The 21,227-nt window shown below is 45.7% G+C and overlaps 3 protein-coding genes across 3 annotated transcripts; 1 reads left to right on the plus strand and 2 right to left on the minus strand.

The window, feature by feature from the left end:
- Positions 1-2,920: 2,920 nt before the first annotated feature.
- Positions 2,921-4,866, plus strand: LOC123100750 (BTB/POZ and MATH domain-containing protein 1-like). The gene is made up of 2 exons (XM_044522662.1): positions 2,921-3,438; positions 3,596-4,866. Coding segments are annotated over exons 1-2 (909 nt in total). The 5' UTR covers positions 2,921-3,437; the 3' UTR covers positions 4,504-4,866.
- An 813-nt stretch (positions 4,867-5,679) lies between these two features.
- LOC123191454 (REF/SRPP-like protein OsI_017815) lies at positions 5,680-7,825 on the minus strand. Its single transcript, XM_044604186.1, has 3 exons — positions 7,534-7,825; positions 7,192-7,440; positions 5,680-6,465 (listed from the first exon to the last, which is right to left on the minus strand). Exons 1-3 carry the CDS (start codon positions 7,585-7,587, stop codon positions 6,010-6,012), a joined length of 759 nt encoding a protein of 252 aa, XP_044460121.1. The 5' UTR covers positions 7,588-7,825; the 3' UTR covers positions 5,680-6,009.
- A 3,116-nt stretch (positions 7,826-10,941) lies between these two features.
- LOC123191463 (translocase of chloroplast 101, chloroplastic) lies at positions 10,942-15,979 on the minus strand. The gene is made up of 5 exons (XM_044604192.1): positions 14,943-15,979; positions 14,776-14,853; positions 14,538-14,690; positions 14,361-14,447; positions 10,942-14,267 (listed from the first exon to the last, which is right to left on the minus strand). Exons 1-5 carry the CDS (start codon positions 15,786-15,788, stop codon positions 11,160-11,162), a joined length of 4,272 nt encoding a protein of 1,423 aa, XP_044460127.1. The 5' UTR covers positions 15,789-15,979; the 3' UTR covers positions 10,942-11,159.
- Positions 15,980-21,227: the final 5,248 nt, after the last annotated feature.

Genomic DNA, 21,227 nt, shown 5'->3' on the forward strand with positions numbered 1-21,227 from the left:
AGCAAATTTCCCTCAAGTGGATGACCTAAGGTTTATCAATCCGTAGGAGGCGTAGGATGAAGATGGTCTCTCTCAAGCAACCCTGCAACCAAATAAAAAAGAGTCTCTTGTGTCCCCAACACACCCAATACAATGGTAAATTGTATAGGTGCACTAGTTCGGCGAAGAGATGGTGATACAAGTGGTATATGGATGGTGGATAAATGTTTTTGTAATCTGAAAATATAAAAACAGCAAGGTAACTAATGATAAAAGTGAGCGTAAACGGTATTGCAATGCGTTGAAACAAGGCCTAGGGTTCATATTTTCACTAGTGCAAGTCCTCTCAACAATAATAACATAATTATTATCCCTCAACATGCAACAAAGAGTCACTCCAAAGTCACTAATAGCGGAGAACGAACGAAGAGATTATGGTAGGGTAAGAAACCACCTCAAAGTTATTCTTTCCAATCAATCCGTTGGGTTATTTCTATAAGTGTCACAAACAGCCCTAGAGTTCGTACTAGAATAACACCTTAAGACACAAATCAACCAAAACCCTAATGTCACCTAGATACTCCAATGTCACCTCAAGTATCCGTGGGTATGATTATACGATATGCATCACACAATCTCAGATTCATCTATTCAACCAACACATAGGACCTCAAAGAGTGCCCCAAAATTTCTACCAGAGAATCACGATGAAAACGTGTGCCAACCCCTATGCATAGGTTCATGGGCGGAACCCGCAAGTTGATCACCAAAACATACATCAAGTGAATCACGTGATATCCCATTGTCACCACAGATAATCACGGCAAGACATACATCAAGTGTTCTCAAATCTTTAAAGACTCAATTCGATAAGATAACTTCAAAGAGGAAACTCAATCCATTACAAGAGAGTAGAGGGGGGAAAGAAACATCATAGGATCCAAATATAATAGCAAAGCTCGCGATACATCAAAATCGTATCACCTCAAGAACACGAGAGAGAGAGAGAGATCAAACACATAGCTACTGGTACATACCCTCAGCCCCGAGGGAGAACTACTCCCTCCTCGTCATGGAGAGCACCGGGATGATGAAGATGGCCACCGGAGAGGGATTCTCCCCTCCGGCAGGGTGCCGAAACGGGTCTAGATTGGGTTTCGGTGGCTACGGAGGCTTCTGGTGGCGGAATTCCCGATCTATTGTGCTCTCTGATAGTTTTAGGGTATATGGAGATATATAGGCGGAAGAAGTACGTCGGGGGAGCCACGAGGGGCCCACGATGGTGGTGGGCGCGCCCCCAGCCTCGTGGCCTCCTTGTTGCTTCCCTTACGTGGACTCCAAGTCTCCCGGGTTGCTTTTCTTCCAAAAATAAGTTCCGTGAAGTTTCAGGTCAATTAGACTCCATTTGATTTTCCTTTTCTGCGATACTCTAAAACAAGGAAAAAACAGAAACTGGCACTGGGCTCTAGGTTCATAGGTTAGTCTCAAAAATCATATAAAATAGCATATAAATGCATATAAAACATCCAAGGTTGATAATATAATAGCATGGAACAATCAAAAATTATAGATACGTTGGAGACGTATCATGGTCTATGGCAACGTATTGTGAGGGTCAGATACTTTAGAAACAAAACAGTAGCTGATATACGGAGCCGTTTCTCGGACTCCCCGTGTTGGAAAGCTATCATGAAAGTCAAAGACACATATATGGCTGGAAGGAAAGTTAATATCAATAGTGGTAACCTGGCTAGAGTCTGGCATGATCCTTGGATAGATGATACAGCTCTGTGTGAGCGCTTCCCAGATCTATTTACTATTTACCAAGATCAAGAATACACTGTTGCTTCCTGGGTTGCAAATAATTATAATCTGGATTTTAGACGCAGATTGTTTGGTGAGTTGAATAATCAATGGGCTTGGATGGTTATGAAAGCCAGGCAGCTGTCTTTGAATAACTCTTCAGATACTATCTCATAGAAGCATAATAGTAAAGGAAAATTTACGACTAAGTCGGTTTATGAGTGGCTAGAAAGGAACCTATCTGGCCCTAACTATAAGTGGGTGTGGAAAGCCCCTATCCCACTAAAAATCAAAATTTTCTTGTGGCAACTTTTTCAAAATGTTGTGCTTACAAGAGATAATATGCGGGCTAGGAAGTGGCATGGAGATCCTACATGTTCTTTTTGTACAAATGTTGAAACAGCGAACCATCTAGTCTTTACTTGCCCACTTGCCCGCACAATTTGGGGCGTGCTGGGAATGACGGGTGGAGCATCTTGTTGTCCCTGATCGCTTTGGCAAAGTTGGGCGTGGTTGTATATGTTTTTTCCAGGAGGGGAACATTTCTATATGATGATTATCGCTGCTATTTGCTGGGGGATCTGGAACCTTCGCAATAAAGTCACTTTTGATAAACATATTGCTCGTATTTCGCTGGAGGCTGTTTTCACTACATGTTCTTTTATGTTATATTGGGCAGGTTTGCTTAAAGAAGATGATAAGATGAAGTTCCAGACTGGTGTGAAGAGATTGGCTCATGCGGCTGCTGCATTGGCGGATAGATCCTTTCCCCGCGGCAGACTCCTCCTCGGCGACAATGATGGGATCCAGATCGGCTAGCTGAGCTTCGCTGGTGTTTTCTGATCTTGCCTTCCACTGGGGTCTGATGGGCCGTGACTTTCGCGAAAGCACAACCGTGCCTCTCGCGGAAGCAAAACCGTGACTCTCCCGAAAGAAAAAAAAACAAAAAACACGTTTTGTTTTCCCTTTCCGAGAGGCACGGCCGTGACTCTCGCGAAAGTACAACCGTGCCTCTCGTGGAAGCAAAACCGTGACTCTCGCGAAAAAAACAGAAAACGCGTTTTTTTCGTTTCCGAAAGGCACGGCCGTTACTTTTGCTAAAGCACAACCGTGCCTCTCGTGGAAGAAAATTCGTGACTTTCGCGAAAGGAAAAAAAAACGCGTTTTTTCGCGCAAAAGAAAATTTCAAAAAAAAATTGGTCGAAAAGCTAAGAAAGACCGGGGGAAACCAAAACGTCGAAAAAACCCGTTTAAAAAGCCGAAAACACGTGCGGAAAAATAAAAAAACAAAATCCGAAGGGAGCGTCCAGAGTGCGACACGTGGTAAATGGCTGAGAGCGCGCTAAGTGGCGCTGATCGTTGCCAGGCTCTCAAAGAAGCGCTCGTTAACTAGTTGCTTCCAAGAACAGTTCTGTGCTCCTTGTAAAAAAACAGTTCTGTGCTCAAGGGTTTCGCCGCGAGTAGCGGCGGCCACGAGCCCAGGCGACGAGGAGCGGCGGGGAAGAGGAGGCGGACACACGGCGTACGGCGGATGTTCCGGTGCCTCAGGAGCGTCCGGCAGCGCCTCGGCACCGATCGCCACCACCCGCAGGACAATCGCTGTCATCTCCTCTCACCGATCGCCAACTGGATCGTCCGGCACCATTCAGCAAGCCAGTGAGTGTCCACTCCTCTCATGCTCTTCTTCGGTTCGTTGAGCTCACGGATTCACTAGCTTGTGTGCTCTGCATTGTCAATTTTGCGGTACTTTCTCTTTGCCTGCTCGATGTTGTTTTGGGCAATTTGTCCTTACATCAACTTAAATTTTGTTCAGTGAACAGACCAGCGGAGAACATCAGTGTGGGCTCTTGTGTCTTCCAATTCAAAGTAGACTATGAACGAAGCAAGCAGATTCCCGTTGGCATGGCCTTCTATTCCGACATCGTCTCCGCCGGGGGACACCTGTGGAGGGTTAAGTTCTTCCCGCGTGGGGAGTTAGAGGCCGACCAGGAGTATGTTTCGATCTTCCTGGAGCACATGAGCAAGTCTAGAAGTGTGGAGGTCATGTTTGAGGTCTTTATGATGGGCAGGGACAGCAAGCCATGTATGGCGCACAGACGAAGGTTCGTTCAAACCTTGGAAATCATGGAAGATAAAGACAGCAGCGACTGCTGGGGATGGGGTCAGTTCATCCAGGGAACTATTTTGGAGAAAGGTTACTTAACAGAGGGGCATGTCACATTTGTATTTTCCATCATGATCATCGATGACAACTGTGTTCTTGTCCCTCCTTCAGACATCGGGACCCATCTTGGCCGCCTGCTAGATCACGCTGATGGGACAGATGTGTCATTCATCGTTGACCATGAGACATTCCATGCTCACCGAGCAGTGCTTGCTGCCCGCTCACCAGTCTTTAGAGCAGAGCCCATGTCTGAAGCTACAATGCCATCCATCACGCTGCACGACATCACACCTGCAACATTCAAAGTTATGCTCCGGTTCATATACACAGATGAATTGCCCCTAGAAGACGAGCTTGAGGACTCTTCCACCGAGATGTTCCAGAACCTGCTTGCTGGGGCCGATCGGTATTCACTGGACAGACTGAAGATTGTTTGCGCCCAGAAGTTATGGGATAAAGTGTCGGTAGATACAGTTGCAACTATCTTAGCTTGGGCTGAAATCTACAATTGCCAGGAGTTGAAGAACAGGTGCATTGACTTCTTTGTGGTGGAGTAAAATTTCAAGAAGGCCATCTTCACCGATGGTTATGCGTTGCTGGTTCTGAAATTCCCAGAGATCATTGCTGAGATGAAAAAGAGGGTTTAGGAGATGATACAGTGAGATATATCTCCATGTATATAGTTCAGGTGTTCAAGCGATAGTACTAGATGTGTTTGGGAACGTGGTGAGTGGTATGTGGCATCTTATCAAGCGTACTGGGGCGTATTGAATATGTTTCATGAGGTGGGAGCCTGATATTGCTGAATCTTCTTGTTAGCAGTATTGGGCATAGTTGCTACTGAGTACTAATGGCGGAGTGGTGGATGTTCATCAGATATCAGATACTCGTGCTGAATGAGCAGCTTTTCCGTTTGTGTTTGTTCTTTTGGCCCTCTAATGCATAACTATCTATAGCTCCGATAATCTAAATACTTCCTTTGTCATGGCAAAATAATTTCTAGAGTATAGCCTTTGCATAGCTTACTGTGAAATTCTGTTCCTGGTTCATCACTGAAATCAAACAAGGGATATTCAAAACCTGAAAACGTGGTTGTGACCCTTGTGGGAGTACTGAACAAATTTTCTAATTAATTGACCTGTGTGTTCGAGAGAAGAAAAGGAGGCCCTACTAACGGTTCAGTATCTTTGCATATACTCCTACTACAATTCATTAGAGAAAGGCTAGAAATGTGCAGCTTGTTTTCCGTTTGTGGTTGTTCTTTTGGCCATGTCGTGTCCTGAAGCTTATAAAATGTTCACCTTTTGCTTATATAATGCATGACTATCTAGAGCTCCGAGAATCGCCTTTGTCATGGCCAAAAAATCTGGATTGTAGCGTTTGCATAGCCCAGCATAAAATTCTGTGGATAATTTGTTTGATGCCAACATTTGGCATTGCCAATACTTGGCAAGCCAACAATTAGCAATATCGAAAGTTCCCAAAAAATGGCAACTTCTTGCGAAATTGGCAAGTAAACATGATAACTAACCAAGCTCAAGCGAAATTGCCATCCTATCTGTGCAGATGTCATGGTGATACACAAGTTTCAATGGAACTCAGCTTTCTGAGACTGCTAATCAGTCCAGAAATATGCAAAAAATCATTCATCTAACAACACTCAAAATCATTTGCCCACACTTTATCAGCCAAAGGAATCTACATAAACATGCAAATAACTTGAACAGCAGTGGTAAACAATGCATACTGCTCTTGTAATAGCAAATAAAACAGTGCCAACAGTCGATACACACTCGCATAAAAACAGTAATGAATTTACAGATGGTGTTTCCTGTAACTTTGATTCAAAGCATTACACACAGTGGTTCATGAAGAACAAACTAAAACACAAAGCAGGTGTTGCTGCACAGCAACAGCATTCGAATCCCCTCAACAGAGGCGGATACCACAGTGACCATCCACATATAGTACCACTGTCCACCACAAGCCAGACAAGACACTACATCGAGATACCGACTCCTACAGCTATTAGGTAATAATAAAACTCCGGGTAGCTCTTATTGTTACTGCGTCGGGATGGGCTGCATCTCAGGAGCTGTGGCAGGCGCAGGGTCAGCTGCCGGGTAGGCAAAAACCCTTGCGATGCGCTCCGTTGGGACAAGCGGGAGGTAGGTAGCGACGGAGTTGCCACGCTTAGCACCATCAAGCACGGCAGAGTTGTACTTGGCTGAGAGCTGTGCAGCTGTGGGGAGGACGGCACGGGTCACTGAGGGGACGAGCGGGAGGCGGTTCAGGGCAGCCCAGGCTTCGGCAGCCTTGCGCTCGGCCACAGGCTCGTAGCGGGTATACAAGTCGCGGGCCTTTGGCTCAGCGCGAGCAATGGCCGACTTGGCCAGTCCAGTTGCTGTGCCCATTATGCCTGTCTTCTGCACCTCAGCTGCTGCAGAGCGGGCATAGGTTGGCACCTCCTTCACGACCGGTGGGACACGACGATCAAGCTCCTGGACAGACTCATCAACCTGCAAGGCACAAGCACATGCAGACATTAGTTACTTGAATAGCAATCAAATGATTAAAATACGATGCACGTGGAAGTGTAGAAATGAAGAAACAGTTAGTTAACACTGCATAAGCCTTGCCTCGCGCTAACCAATAAATCAGTTGCAAGAACTAGCAACATCTGAATTCAAATGCCCATGTTATAATGATATTTGCTTTACAGGCTATTGTGTTGATAAATTGGACATAAATTGATTGATGCAAGAGTTGTAGCCAATCCCATTTCGAATTGCCCAGATAGATGCAAGCAAAATATGATATCCTCAGTTAACATCAACTCAATTTTGCCCTGTACCAACTAAGATCCTACAATCCAACTCTACAGATAGAAAATGAAGCAGACAGCTGCCAACAACAAATTATAACTAGTGCCTAATAAGTCAGTTCCTCTGGTGTTCAGACAAGGTATGTGATCAACAGATTGGCAAGAACACCTTGATTCTCCTAGGTAGTATCAAACTATCAGGACATCATCAGTATTACTAAGAAAAAACTAGATTCACAGGATAAACAATCCAGCAGTTTAATTGACATAACGGCTCATAACACTACGCAGATGCGATGTGAAATCAGGAGCACAGAACTAGATACTCCCGTCGCAAAAAGCAACAGCCAGGAACTGGATCGGATAATAAATCATCACATACAGCTAAGAAATAAAGTTCAAGTTTCTCAATTGTTCTCACCTTGCGGTCGAGGAACTTGAGGAGGTCGAGCGGCACGGCGTGGTAGCGGTCGTAGACGGGGCCGACGACGGCCTTGACGGTCCCCTCGACGTGGTCGACGCCGAGGCGGAGCGGGCCTGCGCCCTGCTTGGCGTAGGCGTAGGCCGCGGCGGCCAGCACGACCGCCTGCGCCGCCGCCTGCTGCACGAACTCGAGGTACCTCAGCCTGGCCTCCTCCTCCTCGGGCGTCCTCTCCACCGTCACCTCCTCCTGCGCGCGCGCCAACAAAACAAACCACAGATCAGCACCAAATCACAACCGAAATTGAAAAGCCGAAACAAATCTCGGGGCGAGATCCCTTACCGCCGCGGGCTGGGTGCTGATCGGGGCGGCGTCGTTGTTGCCTGACTGCGCCATCACTGCTCTTAGGTGGGGGATCGACGGAGCTGCGCTTGATACCGCGAGAGGGAGACGAAGAACTTTTTCGATCGAGGCGATTTCGCTGCTAGGGTTTTGGGGATTCGGTGGATGGATTTGGCAGAGGTGGGGAATCGGGGGTCTTATAGGGAAGAGAAGAGAGAGACAATATGAAACCGATCGGACGCGTTTGTTTTTTCTTTTGCCTTCCGCGTTAAGGAATTTTGCGCCTGTCCGTTTCGCGTCCGCGCCGGGGCTTCCAGAAGGGGGTGTGGGTGGGCCCGCTGCGGGTCGCCGACAGTGGGGCAGGCAAAATGGGGCCCGCGTCCCAGTGGGTGTGGGTGGTGGCTACGCGCCGTGACGCGGAGGCGGTTGGGTGTGGGGCCGGCGCGTCTGTGAGGGAGACGGGGGACGGTGTGACGTGTACGGGCGGTTTTGCGTTTACGAGGGGCGGTGCGCGATGTGTGAACGGCGTTCGCCGTGTTTTACGCTTTTCGGTTTTTTTTTGTGTGTGTTCTTGGAATGGAATATGTTTTGTGGTGCTGCTACGCTGCTGGAAGTTTCGAGACGAGGTCTAGAGATCTGTGGCTTTCTGTCGAAAACCTGACGCTGACGGAGAGGCTTTCTCCGCAACAAGACCACCGGTTTTGTGTCGACCACATAACCTCCGAGTAATTCACAAGGCCCCAACTGGACGCGTAGCTCAGGTGGGGGTTTGGTTTTGGTTTTTCTGCAGTGGAACCATCCGTTGGAGGTTATGTTCTAGATTTGACATTGATGTTTATTAAAAAAAAAATCAATTTTTCGTTGATACTGGTTCCGTGGGACATGTCGCTTGCATCGACAATGAGGTTAGAGTGTGTGCGTTCACCAGCCGCAAAAAAAAAGAGTGTGTGCGTTTATGAAGATGAGTATATATACGCGAATATGAGCATATGTGTCGTACCGTGTTTTAAAAAATCTATTTCCTCCATTCCGAATTACTTGTCACAGGTATGGATGTATCTAGATGTATTTTAGTTCTAAATACATCCATTTCTGCGACGAGTAATTTGAAACAGATGGAGTAATAGCCAATGTCCCATATCATAAGCACTTTCTTTTTTACGGCCCGTCCAAATTACGGTTTCCCTAGATTATGAAAAAAGTATGATGTTTTAGCAAACTTGATCTTAATTTCCGTGTTGATGCTAGACAATTTCATTCCCTTATAGGGACCGCTTTAACACTTGCTAACGGTATAGGTTATGAAGACATCATTATCTTGCTGCCCCATAGGAAAAGGTAACTTGAGGCAACTTTACTAATTTTATTTCTTCAACCCAAGTTGCTACCTAGTGGGCCTCAAATAAAAGAAAGATAGCAAAAAATATAAAGTATCGGATCTAATCCCCAACACAAATGCACCCGCATGAACAATAATTTTTGAAAGTGTGTAAAAACAATCAAAAAATTCTGAAAACTTTTGTGGATAAACATCAACGAGTGTTCTGGCATCATGCAAAATTTCACCACCAAAAGTCACCCATAGTGGCATGTGCCGGAAAAACAGAAAAATGAGTGCTTCAAATGCGGTTTTTTTTAGTCCTGACCTTTTTTTACAAGCCTCCATAGATGTCTTTTCTAGGTGAATTTTTACATGATATTAGAACATATGTTGATGTTCATCCAAAAATTTAAGATTTAAAAAAAAATGTTTACTGTTTTTGAATTTTATTGTTCATGCGTGTGTATTTAAGCTTGGGAGCAGATAATCCATGTCCAGCAAAAAAAAAACTCCCATACACATGGGTGACATGCATATCTATTCTCTCGCCCTCCACTCCAAACTTTTGCACGTAACCACATCAAGCACTCGCAACCTTTTTTTTCACGGGTGAAGCACTCGCAACCTGCAAAAAAGAATCCGACACATTGCAGGGCATCACCCCCTGACATGCGAATCTACATGGCATATATATGGGGCAGCAGCTTGAAGACATGCCTTAGGTCATGCCCATTACGCAGATTGCAGATGCTAATTGAGATGCCTTTTGACAGTCCTTACAAACCACTCGACCAATAGTAGAAGGTATAGCTAGCCCTGTCAACGAGTGGTTCCTTCTCAACACGGGAAATTTATCAGGGAAAAGGAGAGTCGTCGAAGATGCTCTTAGTAGTAAGGGGCTCTTTGATTCGTAGGATTTTGGAAACATAGGAATAGGAAAAATGTAGGGTTGGAGTGGCATGCCCATTTGAATCCTATAGAATTAGCAATGATTGTTTGATGCCACGGGAAAAACAAAAGAATTGTAAAAAGAGGTTCAAGTGGATGTTAAATTTCCTATGAAATGTAGTACAGAAGATTTCATAGGAAAAATTTCTATGGAATCCAATCCTATGAATCAAAGGACCAACATATGAAAAAATCCTAAGGATTTCAATCCTCCAGAAATTCTATAAAATTCCTTTAAATCAAAGAAGCCCTAAGAAGTTTCATTGCCCCCAGCAAGCTCTGTGGGTGTTTTCTTCTCTTTCAACAAGGCTCAATGGTGATTTGAGGTTTGGGGTCAAAGTTTGAACAAATCTCACAAACGTTTCAGCATACTATCAGTACTAACTAGCAAGAGTAGGTTTTATTAGTTTAAGAAGATCGGATTCTCAATTCTCACGCGACTTCAAACTGAATCCACACGGTTTCAACATATTTACAAAATTTTCGAATAAATTTTAGTTGACGTTCAACATACAGAAAAATCACCATCGAAATGCAATGCATGGGATTTAAGGAGCCAGGTAATAGTCAATAATCACCAGCAGAAAGCAGAACTGCAGAAACATGTAGGGTGACAGGTATCAGTAATCCAAATCCAAAGTTTGAACCGAACTGAAATTTCTTCGTCAGACCCAACATCAGTAATAGAGTGATACAAGGATCACAGAATTATAGAACTACTGTACCAGGATCATTATGGGTTTGCATCTTTTGTTGTTCAGACGAGGATCCACCTGTTCGTATGATTCATCTGAATAGTTATTAGTTATTGTCTATTTTCTCATACTCAAAAACCGCACAGTCGGTATAGTGGAGATATTAAGCATGATTGTTGCCGTAGCAAGTAACACTACCTGAGATTCAGAGTATGATACAACCTGTTAATTACTACTCCCTTTGTTTAAAACTGCCAAAATGTCTTACATTTGTGAAGAGAGTGAGTACCTCCCTTCCAAAATAAAGCAAGTTCTGGGTTGGTACTCCCTCCCAAAATAAAACAAGTTCTGGGTTTGTTCCAAGTCAATCTTGAAATGCAGACAGTGCTTATTTCCTCATCATGCGGTAAAGAACATTAAAAAGATGGACAGCAACAACGGTGATTGATAGAATGGTAGAAGGATCATATAGATCTACCAACATTATTGAACTATAGTTCCAGATGAATATAACAACACTCTCCAGCCAAAATTATGATACGAACAATCTGCGGGGCAGAAAGGAAAAATGAAACTGATACAGATTACCGGTTCAAGAAATTAGGAAAATTGCTAACACAACACATTGATGATTTAAGTAAATAGATGCTCTTCTTGACAAGCTAATAAGCAAACGATGGTTCACCGGGCCGGAAGCTCCTGTAGATGGAGGCTATCACTGGGACTAGACCCAGTAGCGCGATCTGGACCTGCTCCGATGTGCTTGTCCTGACGGTGATCTGTCCGCTCAGCTTGTTGTTGAGCCCAAGGCGAACAGCCATCTTTGAACCCCTTCCAATCGAGAACTGGGACTGAAGATTAGCCCCCAGGGCAAGGTCACGGCGCCACTTCATGAGGGACAGGCCCAAGGTTGACAAGGACTGACCAATTGGATAATCTTTGTCTTTTAAGCGTGCTTCCAGGTTGGCTCCATAGGCTGTATCCCCTTGAGCTCGCATTGCGCCTGTGCTTGCCACTAACGCCAGCCTCTTACCAACAGAGAGCTGGTCCTCGACCTTCAGCCCAGTTGCTACAATGTCACCCAAGAAAGTCACAGAGAATCCTCCAGTGGTCTTGTTCTTCTTGATGCTCTTGAATTTGGTCTCACCACGGAGAATATAAGCAAGCTGCCGCCCAACAGTCTGGATGTCAAAACCAGCAAGGGAAGACGCATCCTCCCCATGCTTTGCTGAGATGGAAGAATCCAAATGGATGCTAAATTCCTTCTTGTCCTTGGTAACCTGAACTGCCACAGTACCTGGGAATTTGTTAAGGAGAGCGAGCGACTCTTCAACGCTTACACCATCATAGCCACAGTCATGATCCCACCCATGCGCATCTAGAACAGGCCTTGCAAGGACAGTAGAGGTTGGTTCCAGAAAACGGTAACGGTATGTCGGATTGTCACAATCAAATGAAGGAGGCAGCACCATGTCAGGCAAGGGAACTGAAACATTTTCTGGAGGAGGATCCTGATCATTTTCACCTGCGATACTAGCATAGCCATAAGCATCCATATCAGACTTGCCTCTCTTCTTCATCTCCTTTAACCTGCGGAGCTCATCCTTCCACTGTTTCTTCTGCAGAAGTTTGACCCTGTAATCATACTCATCAAAATAAGCATTCTTCTGCTCTTTTGTGAGCCTTGCAAGCTGCGCTTTGGTCAAAGGCTTGAAGGGAGGAAGCTGATCATATTCCTCTTCATCTTCATCTTGTTCTATATCAGAATACTCATCCAAATCAATATCAGAATCTCCTTCATTACCACCCTGATCAGGTGAAAGTTTTGGGTGAGCTCTTGACTGCAACAGGGAGGATAGCAGGAAAGGAAGTGGCGGGGAGCGGAAGCGGAACCCAAAAAGCTTCCCAGGAGAAGGATCCTGAAGCTTCAAAAGTGAGTTGGCTTCTGATAATATCTTTGATGAGTAGCACAAGAGCAGCATCTGATGCCTCCAACTTTGGCCATTTGGAAGCACTTTCTGACCCTCACGGTTCTTCCGGCAAGAAGGATGGTTCTCAACAAGGGCTACTGGGTTCATCAGACGCATATCCCCTGCAGCCTGCCTGATGGATTGCTGGATAATGTGGGATCGCTGTGCCATCAATACCTCATATGTCATAGGGGCACCGTTGAGGCCTTCAGGAGGAGCAGAAGCAGCATGGGTGAGAGCAACAATGGCGTTGAACCATATGGAAGAACCCAGAACAGAAGTAATGGTTTTTAGAAGAGGCAAGTCATTAAGATCACGGCTCAGACTATCGAGACGGTCCACATATAGAACGATATCTGGGGGACATCTCTTGGTATATTTCTTGACGGATGCGAGAATTTTCCTGTTGGCTCCTTGGTCCATCACATTGGGCCGAAGGCCTGGTGTATCAATGATCCGTATCTTGACACCATCCACATTACCAACAATTTCACGCACGCTGGTGGTGGCTGCACCAAAAGCATCAGTTTTGGACTTCACTTCGCCAAATATAGAATTTATAGTTGCACTTTTGCCAACTCCAATCTTTCCCAAGACGAGTATGTTGCAGGAGAAGCTCAAATCCTCTTTTCCCTCCGCTTCAAGCAGCAAGGCTTTCTTCCGTGCATTCTCGAGGCTGAAAGCTCTGTTTGTCTGCCTTCCATGTCGGATACCCTCAGCAAGGCTCAGACGGTACAGCACTTGTGCTGCTACTGTCTCTTCAGGGGTCGCCCCCAATTTATAGACAAGGCGCAGAAACTTTACACGAATCAACTCAACCTTGTCATGCAATTTCTTCTCTTCCTCTGTCATCTCGTCATTAGGCTCAGCAGTCACTGCCAGCTCAGAGGGGCTGAAGAGGTTTGACCGGGCAGGTTGGCGGGGGGCAGTTGGCCGCAAAGATGGGGCTGAGGAGCCCAGACCAGCAGGTCTATCCATGGAAAAGATTCTGGAACCGTCTTGCGAAGAAACTGTGATGTTCCCATCAGGGGATGCACCGGTAGCCGCTTTTAGTAGGGCAGCTAAAGCAGCAGAGTCAAAACCCTTCTCATCATCATCCTCATTATCGTCGTCATCATCATCGTCCTCAGAATCATCAAGAACAATTTGTCCATCCATGCTATTAGTGTACTCCCTTGAGCTGCTCAAGCCAGACACAGGACTACCACTTGAGGATCCTTCACCAAGCTCCTTCATGATCTGCTTTGCAGCTTCAGAGTTCTCTATGATTGCAACACGTGCAGGACTCCTGTCAAAGCTCACCTCATCATCGTCCTCATCACCCTCATTACCACTCCCATCTTTCTCATCAGCTGCAGCTAAAACTATCTCATCATCAACAGCCTCTACTTCACGGTCAGTAACATCTTGTGCACCTTCATTCTCCTCACCACCTGTGTCTTCGTCATCAGCTGCAGCTACAGTTTTCTGATCATCTGCAACTGCAGCCACAACTATCTCATCATCACCAGCCTCTTCTTTGTGGCTAACCACCTCTGCAGCAGGTTCATTCTCATCGACATCATCATTGTTTTCCTTGACTGGTTCTGGAGCCAACTCCCGAGACAAGATAACAGCATCACCACCAGCAACAACACTCTCAACCTCTGTAGGCTTCTCAACACCAACATTTTCCACAGTTCCACTAGCAACCACCTGGTCCTCTGCATTTTGTGCCTTCTCATTGCTTTCGGTAAGCGGAACATCCACGCTTGAAGGAGCAAGCTTCACCAAACTCTCCGACCTAATGTCATCGATAACCTGGTATGGATCGTTTGAATTCTTTATATCCCCAAAATCCACATTAATGTTAACACTACTAGCAAAAGATTTAGATAGAACATGACCACTTACCTCAGGACTTGCGTCGCTTTCTGGCTCGGGCATTGCAACCTCATCTTTCTCATTAGCCTGGTAATCCAGGCTACCATTGTCAATAACCTGGTTTGGATCATTTATTTGTTTTAAACTCCAGTAGTGTCAACATTACTAGGTAGTAGCAACGAAATTATATTGAGCATGTCCACTTACCATCGGGCTTGCATCATTCACCTGATCAGGCTTTGCAGCCTCGTTTTCCACATTAGCATGGTTCTCCACTGGGCTTGCATCATTCACCAGATCAAGCTTTGCAGCCTCGTCTTCCACATTAGCATGGTTCTCCACGGTACCGTTATCAGCAACCTGCTTCATTACATTTGAATTGTTCACATCCTCTACTGGTGTCAAGACAACTAGTAACAGAACTAGAACGAATATGCCCACTTACCACTGGAGTTGCATCGCTCTCCGGCTCGGGCTTTGCCGCCTCGTCTTCAACATCAGCGCGGTTACCATCGTCAGCAACCTGGATTGGGTCATTTGAATTGTTCATAAGATATCTTACCAATATCAATACTATCAACAAAAATTATCAGATTGAAGAGGCCCACTTACCACTGGACTTGCATCGCTTTCAGGTCCCTGCTTTGCAGCCTTGTCTTCCACATCAGCCTCATTCTCCAATGATGCTTCTGGAGCTTCTTCACCTCCCACCACCACCAACTCAGCAGGCGCTTCAGCCTCACCACCCAAACTGCCATTGGCTTCAGCTGTAGGAGCCACCTTATCCTCCGGCTCCGCCGCCTCCATGCTCGTGGTGGACGCCGTAACCGCCTTCTCACTGTCAAACTCACCATCATCTTCGCCTCCAGCGGCCACCTCTGCACGCTTCTCACCCTCTGGTTTCTCCTCGGACAATTCAGCATCGAGTGCCACGTTGCCCACTTCCTTCACCTCCAAAGAGGCACTTTCCTCTGGTTCGTCTGTCAATTCAGGCTTCTTATCACCTACCAGCGCATCAGCGGATGGCAGGGAAGCATCCCCCTCGCCCAATTCACCATTGTCGGACTCAGACTTCGCTGCAACAAGCGCCTGCACCAACAACGCAGCCTTCACATCTTCCACCGACAATTCCCGGTCACCTTCCTCCTCCTTGGCCGCAGCCGCCTCCTCCTCCTTCTCTTCTCCAGCCCCCTCACTTGCATCTTTCCCATCTCCTACCGCTGCTTCCACCTCCCCGCCGTCCTCCGCCTCCACCACCCCGCCGTTGTTGGCCTCCGAACCAGTAAAGCTCCGGTCTTTTCCCTCAAATCTCACCTCCTCGCCCTCCCCTACTCCACCCACCTCCGCCGCCGCCGCCCCTGCACTCTTGGCCCCCTCCGCCGCCGCAGCCTCGTCCGCATCAGCGGCCGGAGGCCGCTCGTCGGCCACGGGCGCGACTCGGGCGTCGGTGGTCGCCATGCTGCCGCCTCTTGCTCCGCCCACAAGCAAAGCAGCAGCAGAAGTCGTCGGATTCCGTCGTCGGAGGAGGAGATGGAGGGGAGGGAAGAGGGGAGGAGAGGATAAGGTGAGGGTTTTAGGTTAGGCTACTCGATTTATCTCGCGAGTATATATAGCTCAATTCGATTTGGGTCTGGTTTGGCGTGTAATTCTGGGACGAGATGGCAGCCAGCCAGGGGCCAGGGGTGAGATGAGAAAGCAAGCAATGGGCAAATTTGGGGGGCTGGTGATAAGGCGCTTTTTTTTTATTGGCTCCATATTCCTTTTCTATTTTTGTGTTCTGTGTTTGGTTTTTTTTTTTTTGTAGAAAGTGCATCAGATATTTATGTAAAAAACAGGAAACGATACAAAAGAAGAAGGACAACCAGACGCAAAACGACCTGTAAAAAATAAAATTGCTTCTAGACGGTAAGAGATGGAAACACCTGCAAACACCTACACTATACAACGCTTTGAAGACCGCAATAGCCAGTCACCGGTAACAACGAGATATAGTAGGCGTGGAAGGAGCATCAGTTGACCAATTTATAACAGAAACAGGACTAGAAATCATACAAACATGATTTCTTAGAGGAAACTCAATTTCTTAAAGGAAAACTGACTACAACCTCGCCACCACCTAGACCGGTGGCCCATCGGGCACTTCAAGTCGCCCAGCGACCTATCAGGACCGCAAATTCACACCCGGACAGGGTCGTGCAACACGCCTTCAAGCCAGGATTCCTCTCCTCGGCCTTAAACTTGAGCTCCTCATTTAGATATGTAACTTCCACACACCCAGTAGCTCCCTCAAGGGATGCTTAGTGCAATTCTTCACATCACCATGTCTCACCTTCAAATCATAGCACCTCGTCGCACCCTTTGCATCTGCCACTCTCACATCATGTGCAAGCCCACCATCGTTCGCCATGAAACGAGCAGAATTGACCATGTCGTGTAGGCTTTGCTCTGCGGCCTCCTCAAACAACTACTAGGGGAAGAGAAGCTAAGGGTGAGGCCCGCCAGCTATGGTTTTAGGAGCTGCATGTGTCGCCCTGGGAGGGGGTTCCATGGCTGAAAAATTATTACTGAAAGAATATTACTCAAATATCTTGTAGGGTCTTGTTCTTTCAGGGTTATGTGGTCTCGTTGCCTAGTTTTTTTTCCTGATTTTCTTTCTTTTGCATGAAATCGTATAAGTGTAATTGAAAGGTTATATTTTCTTTAAAATAATAGATAGTAAGTACAATAAAATAATTTAAGGGTGTTACTTTACATTGGTTCCTCCCCTGACATAGGATGGAGGGGCAACACAAGTGATGAAGTTCCATGCATGGACATAGAAAAAAGAAATATCTTATTGTTTTGTCTATTTAGTTTATATTTTGTATATCATCTAGATAAAACTTTTTAAGATTGTGTACTAAAATAGTATATATGCATAACAAATATATTTTGGCACCATATATTTAAGAAAATATATAACTAAATTGCAAGCTAATGAGAAATCTATGATACAAGCACTGCAAGATGTTACCAGAACTATGTTTTTAAGTGCCCATGGGTCTCCCCTCCATTGCCACCTATAGATAACACGAGTACAGTCTCTTAAAAAAGGACAAAGAACGGTAATTAGACTATAAACTGAATATATGGCCATTCACTTGTTTTAATTTTGTTTTATGGCCATGATGTATGCTCCCTTCATTTGGAAATATACAGCGTCCATGTTTTTTTAAGATTAAAGGTTGAAAAAAGATTGGTCCAACAATGTCATTTATATTATAAAAATTATATCGTTGGATTTGTATTGAAAAGCACTTTCCATTGGTATCACTTTTTCAGAAAAATCTTCCGATCTATTAATACTATGTCATGGCAGTACAAAGAATACTAGAAGTAACAAAAATTACAACGAGATCAGTGGACCACCTAGCGACGACTACAAGCATTGGAGCGAGTCAAAGTCGTGCCGTCATCATCACTCTATCATTGGAGCCGATCAAATATTGTTGTAGTAAACAATCGAGAAGTCATCGTGTTAAGATGTCCCACAGGACCAGGGCACTAGAACAACAGTCATTGCCGATGATGATAAGCGTAAATCGGAAGGGTCAAGGCTGTAAACAAACTGATGAAAATGTTGGTTAATCTAATCCATATGGATTTGCCTCAGACGAACATAGACAAAATCCAAGCAGATCCACCGAAGACCAGCGGTGACGGAATCCCGTGAGATTTGCCAAATACACACTCACGCTCTCTTCGCCGATGCTAGACGCACCGTGGTGACAAGGATGGGATGTGGGAGACATTATTTCTATTATGGGACATCGTCGCCACCTCGCAACCCTACAAGACACTAACACTACCTAAATCAAGAATGGGATCCTTCCTGCCGATGAGTGGCCAGGGTACTCCGCACCTCCATGGCTGAAGGGATGCCGGAGGCGGGACGGGTCGACGGTGGCGCCGACTGAAGGAGGAAACCTTAATCACCTATTTGTGTCGCCTCATGGGTAGGAAGAGACTGGTTCTCCCATTGGTATTTCTTTTTGTATGAGATAATCGACACAGTTAGACAAATTGTCAGTTAAAACCAAATTTTTGGAAAACATATATATCTTATATTTCCTGACGAAGAGAATAATTTTAGCACCCATTTGTTTTTTAATGGGAAACACTACCGCTCAACTGGCGGATGTTTGTGCGCGCGGCGATCTTCTTTGTGGCCGTCAGATTTGATTTGGATCGAATGACTCACAAGCAATCTCTATTATAGTACAGTTTTTACTTGTTTCAATTGGCTTGATTGAAACAAATAATATGTTGCAGAACGAGCACTCACAACCAGTAGCCAAGTCGAGTGTTGCTACTTGTAGGTCGTCTTTGCCAAGCGTCACCGCCTGTTGGTCGTCGTCGTGAGTGCATCCATGCTGAATCTCTGTCGCCAAACGCCTCCCGACGACCGGATCAACGGATCCGGAGATCCGCCACACTGGTATAGAGCGCCATCAACCTCACTGTCCTCCTGACACCACCGGCACTGGCAGCAGCCACATCACCACGCCATACGTCCACATCTACTCCAAGTTTATGCAACAACAACGGTGCTGCGGAATGGCGGCTGCAAAAGACGACTATGTTAGTGCGTGATTCATTCGGAGATGTTGTTGCGTCTTTTGCAACAAGGGTTTTTTTGCGAGGGCAACAAGGGTCCTGTTACAGAAAATTAGACACGGTGGTGGATGTGTTTGCAATTTTTGCAACAAGGGTTTTGCTGTAGAAAATTAGAGAAGAAGAGGTTTTGCAACAGAGGACTTGTTGTAGAAAATTAGAAAAAAGAGGGTTTTTCAATAAAGGTCTTGTTGCAGGAAATTAGAAACGAGGAGGTTTCGCAACAAGAGTATTGCTGCAAGAAATTAAAGAAGAAGGGCTCGCGTCACATAGCACGCCCCTTTTTTCATTTGTGAGTAACAAAACACTTTGACAATATACACGATATTCAAAACACCACATTCAAATCACCGATAAGAATATATGGCGGAACTTTTTTTGAAAAAGGAGGTCAAAACATCAATCGACCATTTTTATTAATTATTTAACAAATGTCTGATAAGAACATACATCAAGTCACCCGAAGCTACCACTCACACGTATAAACTTGATAATATATAGTGCTCTCACTCCTCATATTAAAACCGGCGTCGTCGTCGATCCATCCATAATGTATCGAAACCTATGGCCGGTGCAGCAAACCTAAAGCGTACACCACGTGCACACATTTTAGAAGCCGCCACGATGATTAAATCGCCGATCCATCTTCAGGAAAGAGATTTGTATCATCTTTGCCAGTCTGTCCATCCGTCGACGTCACCGCGGTGCCCAACGACACCACCTCCCTACGCAAATTTGTGTTTGGTACAAACAACACAACACCTAATTGGGACATATATAGATTATATAACATATAAATGAATGGAATTGATGATAAAATGTCTTACATGTTTCCCACTACATATTAGTTAATCGTGAATTTTTTTGTTATCTTTGAAAAAACGGGTGCTCCTATGCATCCTTAGGGCATCTCCAACGGTAACCCGCAAAAAACCTCCCGCATCCGTCCACGGACAGTGAGGACTAGTCTGGGGACACAGATGCGGGAGGCAGCCATCCAATGCTAGCCACATACATTTTCACAACAATTCAAACCAATCGGACGAAATTCATGCAAACACAGCCGGATTTCATGCAAATATGACGAGTTTCATATAAAAAGGCGGATCTTCATATAAACATGAGGATTTCAGTACATTTACATCAACGGTGCTAGTCCTGCTCTGAAGGTATAATTAATACCTAATCTAAATCGCTGCCCGCGGATTTCTTTGTCTTCCTCATGTCCGGCAGCCCGATCACCGGACTGCCGGGAGCCCTGGAGGTATATGCTTCAGCGCAAAGGACGACTCGCTTCCCTGCCACTCATCGGAGTAGAACCCCCGGTTGATGCTTCAGCGGGTGGGGAAGGCGGCGCCTCCGCTTTCGTGAAGCCCATGTGGGATCGACGGAGGTCCTCCAAAGAGAAGAACCGGGCAAGACACCGGCTGTGTACGCCGGTGTCACCTACGTGGCGGCCTTCATGGGACCCAATCGGTGGCGGACTCCCGTATTCTACTTCTCCTCGGTGATGGCGATGGACGCGAAGGATATATTCACCAAAACGCTTGATGAGAAAGTATTTTGGAGCCGCTTGATATCATGCACATATGCACACACTTAGCATAATATCGGGATGGGAGGCACATAGATATAACAATGAACCAATCATAGAGCATTAAACCTTTTGGTCAACCGGTTTTGCATCCTTAGTCAAGTCAAGATGTCCACTAGTAGGCATGGGTATTTTCATACCTTTGCTTTCTTGCATGTGAACTTCTTGAAAAGATCCTTGGTATACAATGGTACAACATGTGCTATACACATGGTTTTTAACCCCTTTCCGCAATGGCATTTGGAACCGTCGTCAAGTGAGTGACTGTGATGGGGGGTGAGGGAGTCCTGGATTAAGGGGTCTCCGGACAGCCGGACTATATCCTTTGGCCGGACTGTTGGACTGTGAAGATACGAGATTGAAGACTTCGTCTCGTGTCCGGATGGGACTCTACTTGGCGTGGAAGGCAAGCTAGGCAATACGGATATGGATATCTCCTCCTTTGTAACCGACCTTGTGTAACCCTAGCCCCCTCCGATGTTTATATAAACTGGAGGGTTTTAGTCCGTAGGACAACATACAATCATACCATAGGCTAGCTTCTAGGGTTTAGCCTCTCTGATCTCGTGGTAGATCTACTCCTGTAATACTCATATCATCAAGAACAATCAAGAAGAACGTAGGGTTTTACCTCTATCAAGAGGGCCCGA

The sequence above is a fragment of the Triticum aestivum genome, chromosome 1A, assembly GCF_018294505.1.
Source record: "Triticum aestivum cultivar Chinese Spring chromosome 1A, IWGSC CS RefSeq v2.1, whole genome shotgun sequence".
In the NCBI taxonomy this organism is placed as follows: Eukaryota; Viridiplantae; Streptophyta; class Magnoliopsida; order Poales; family Poaceae; genus Triticum; species Triticum aestivum.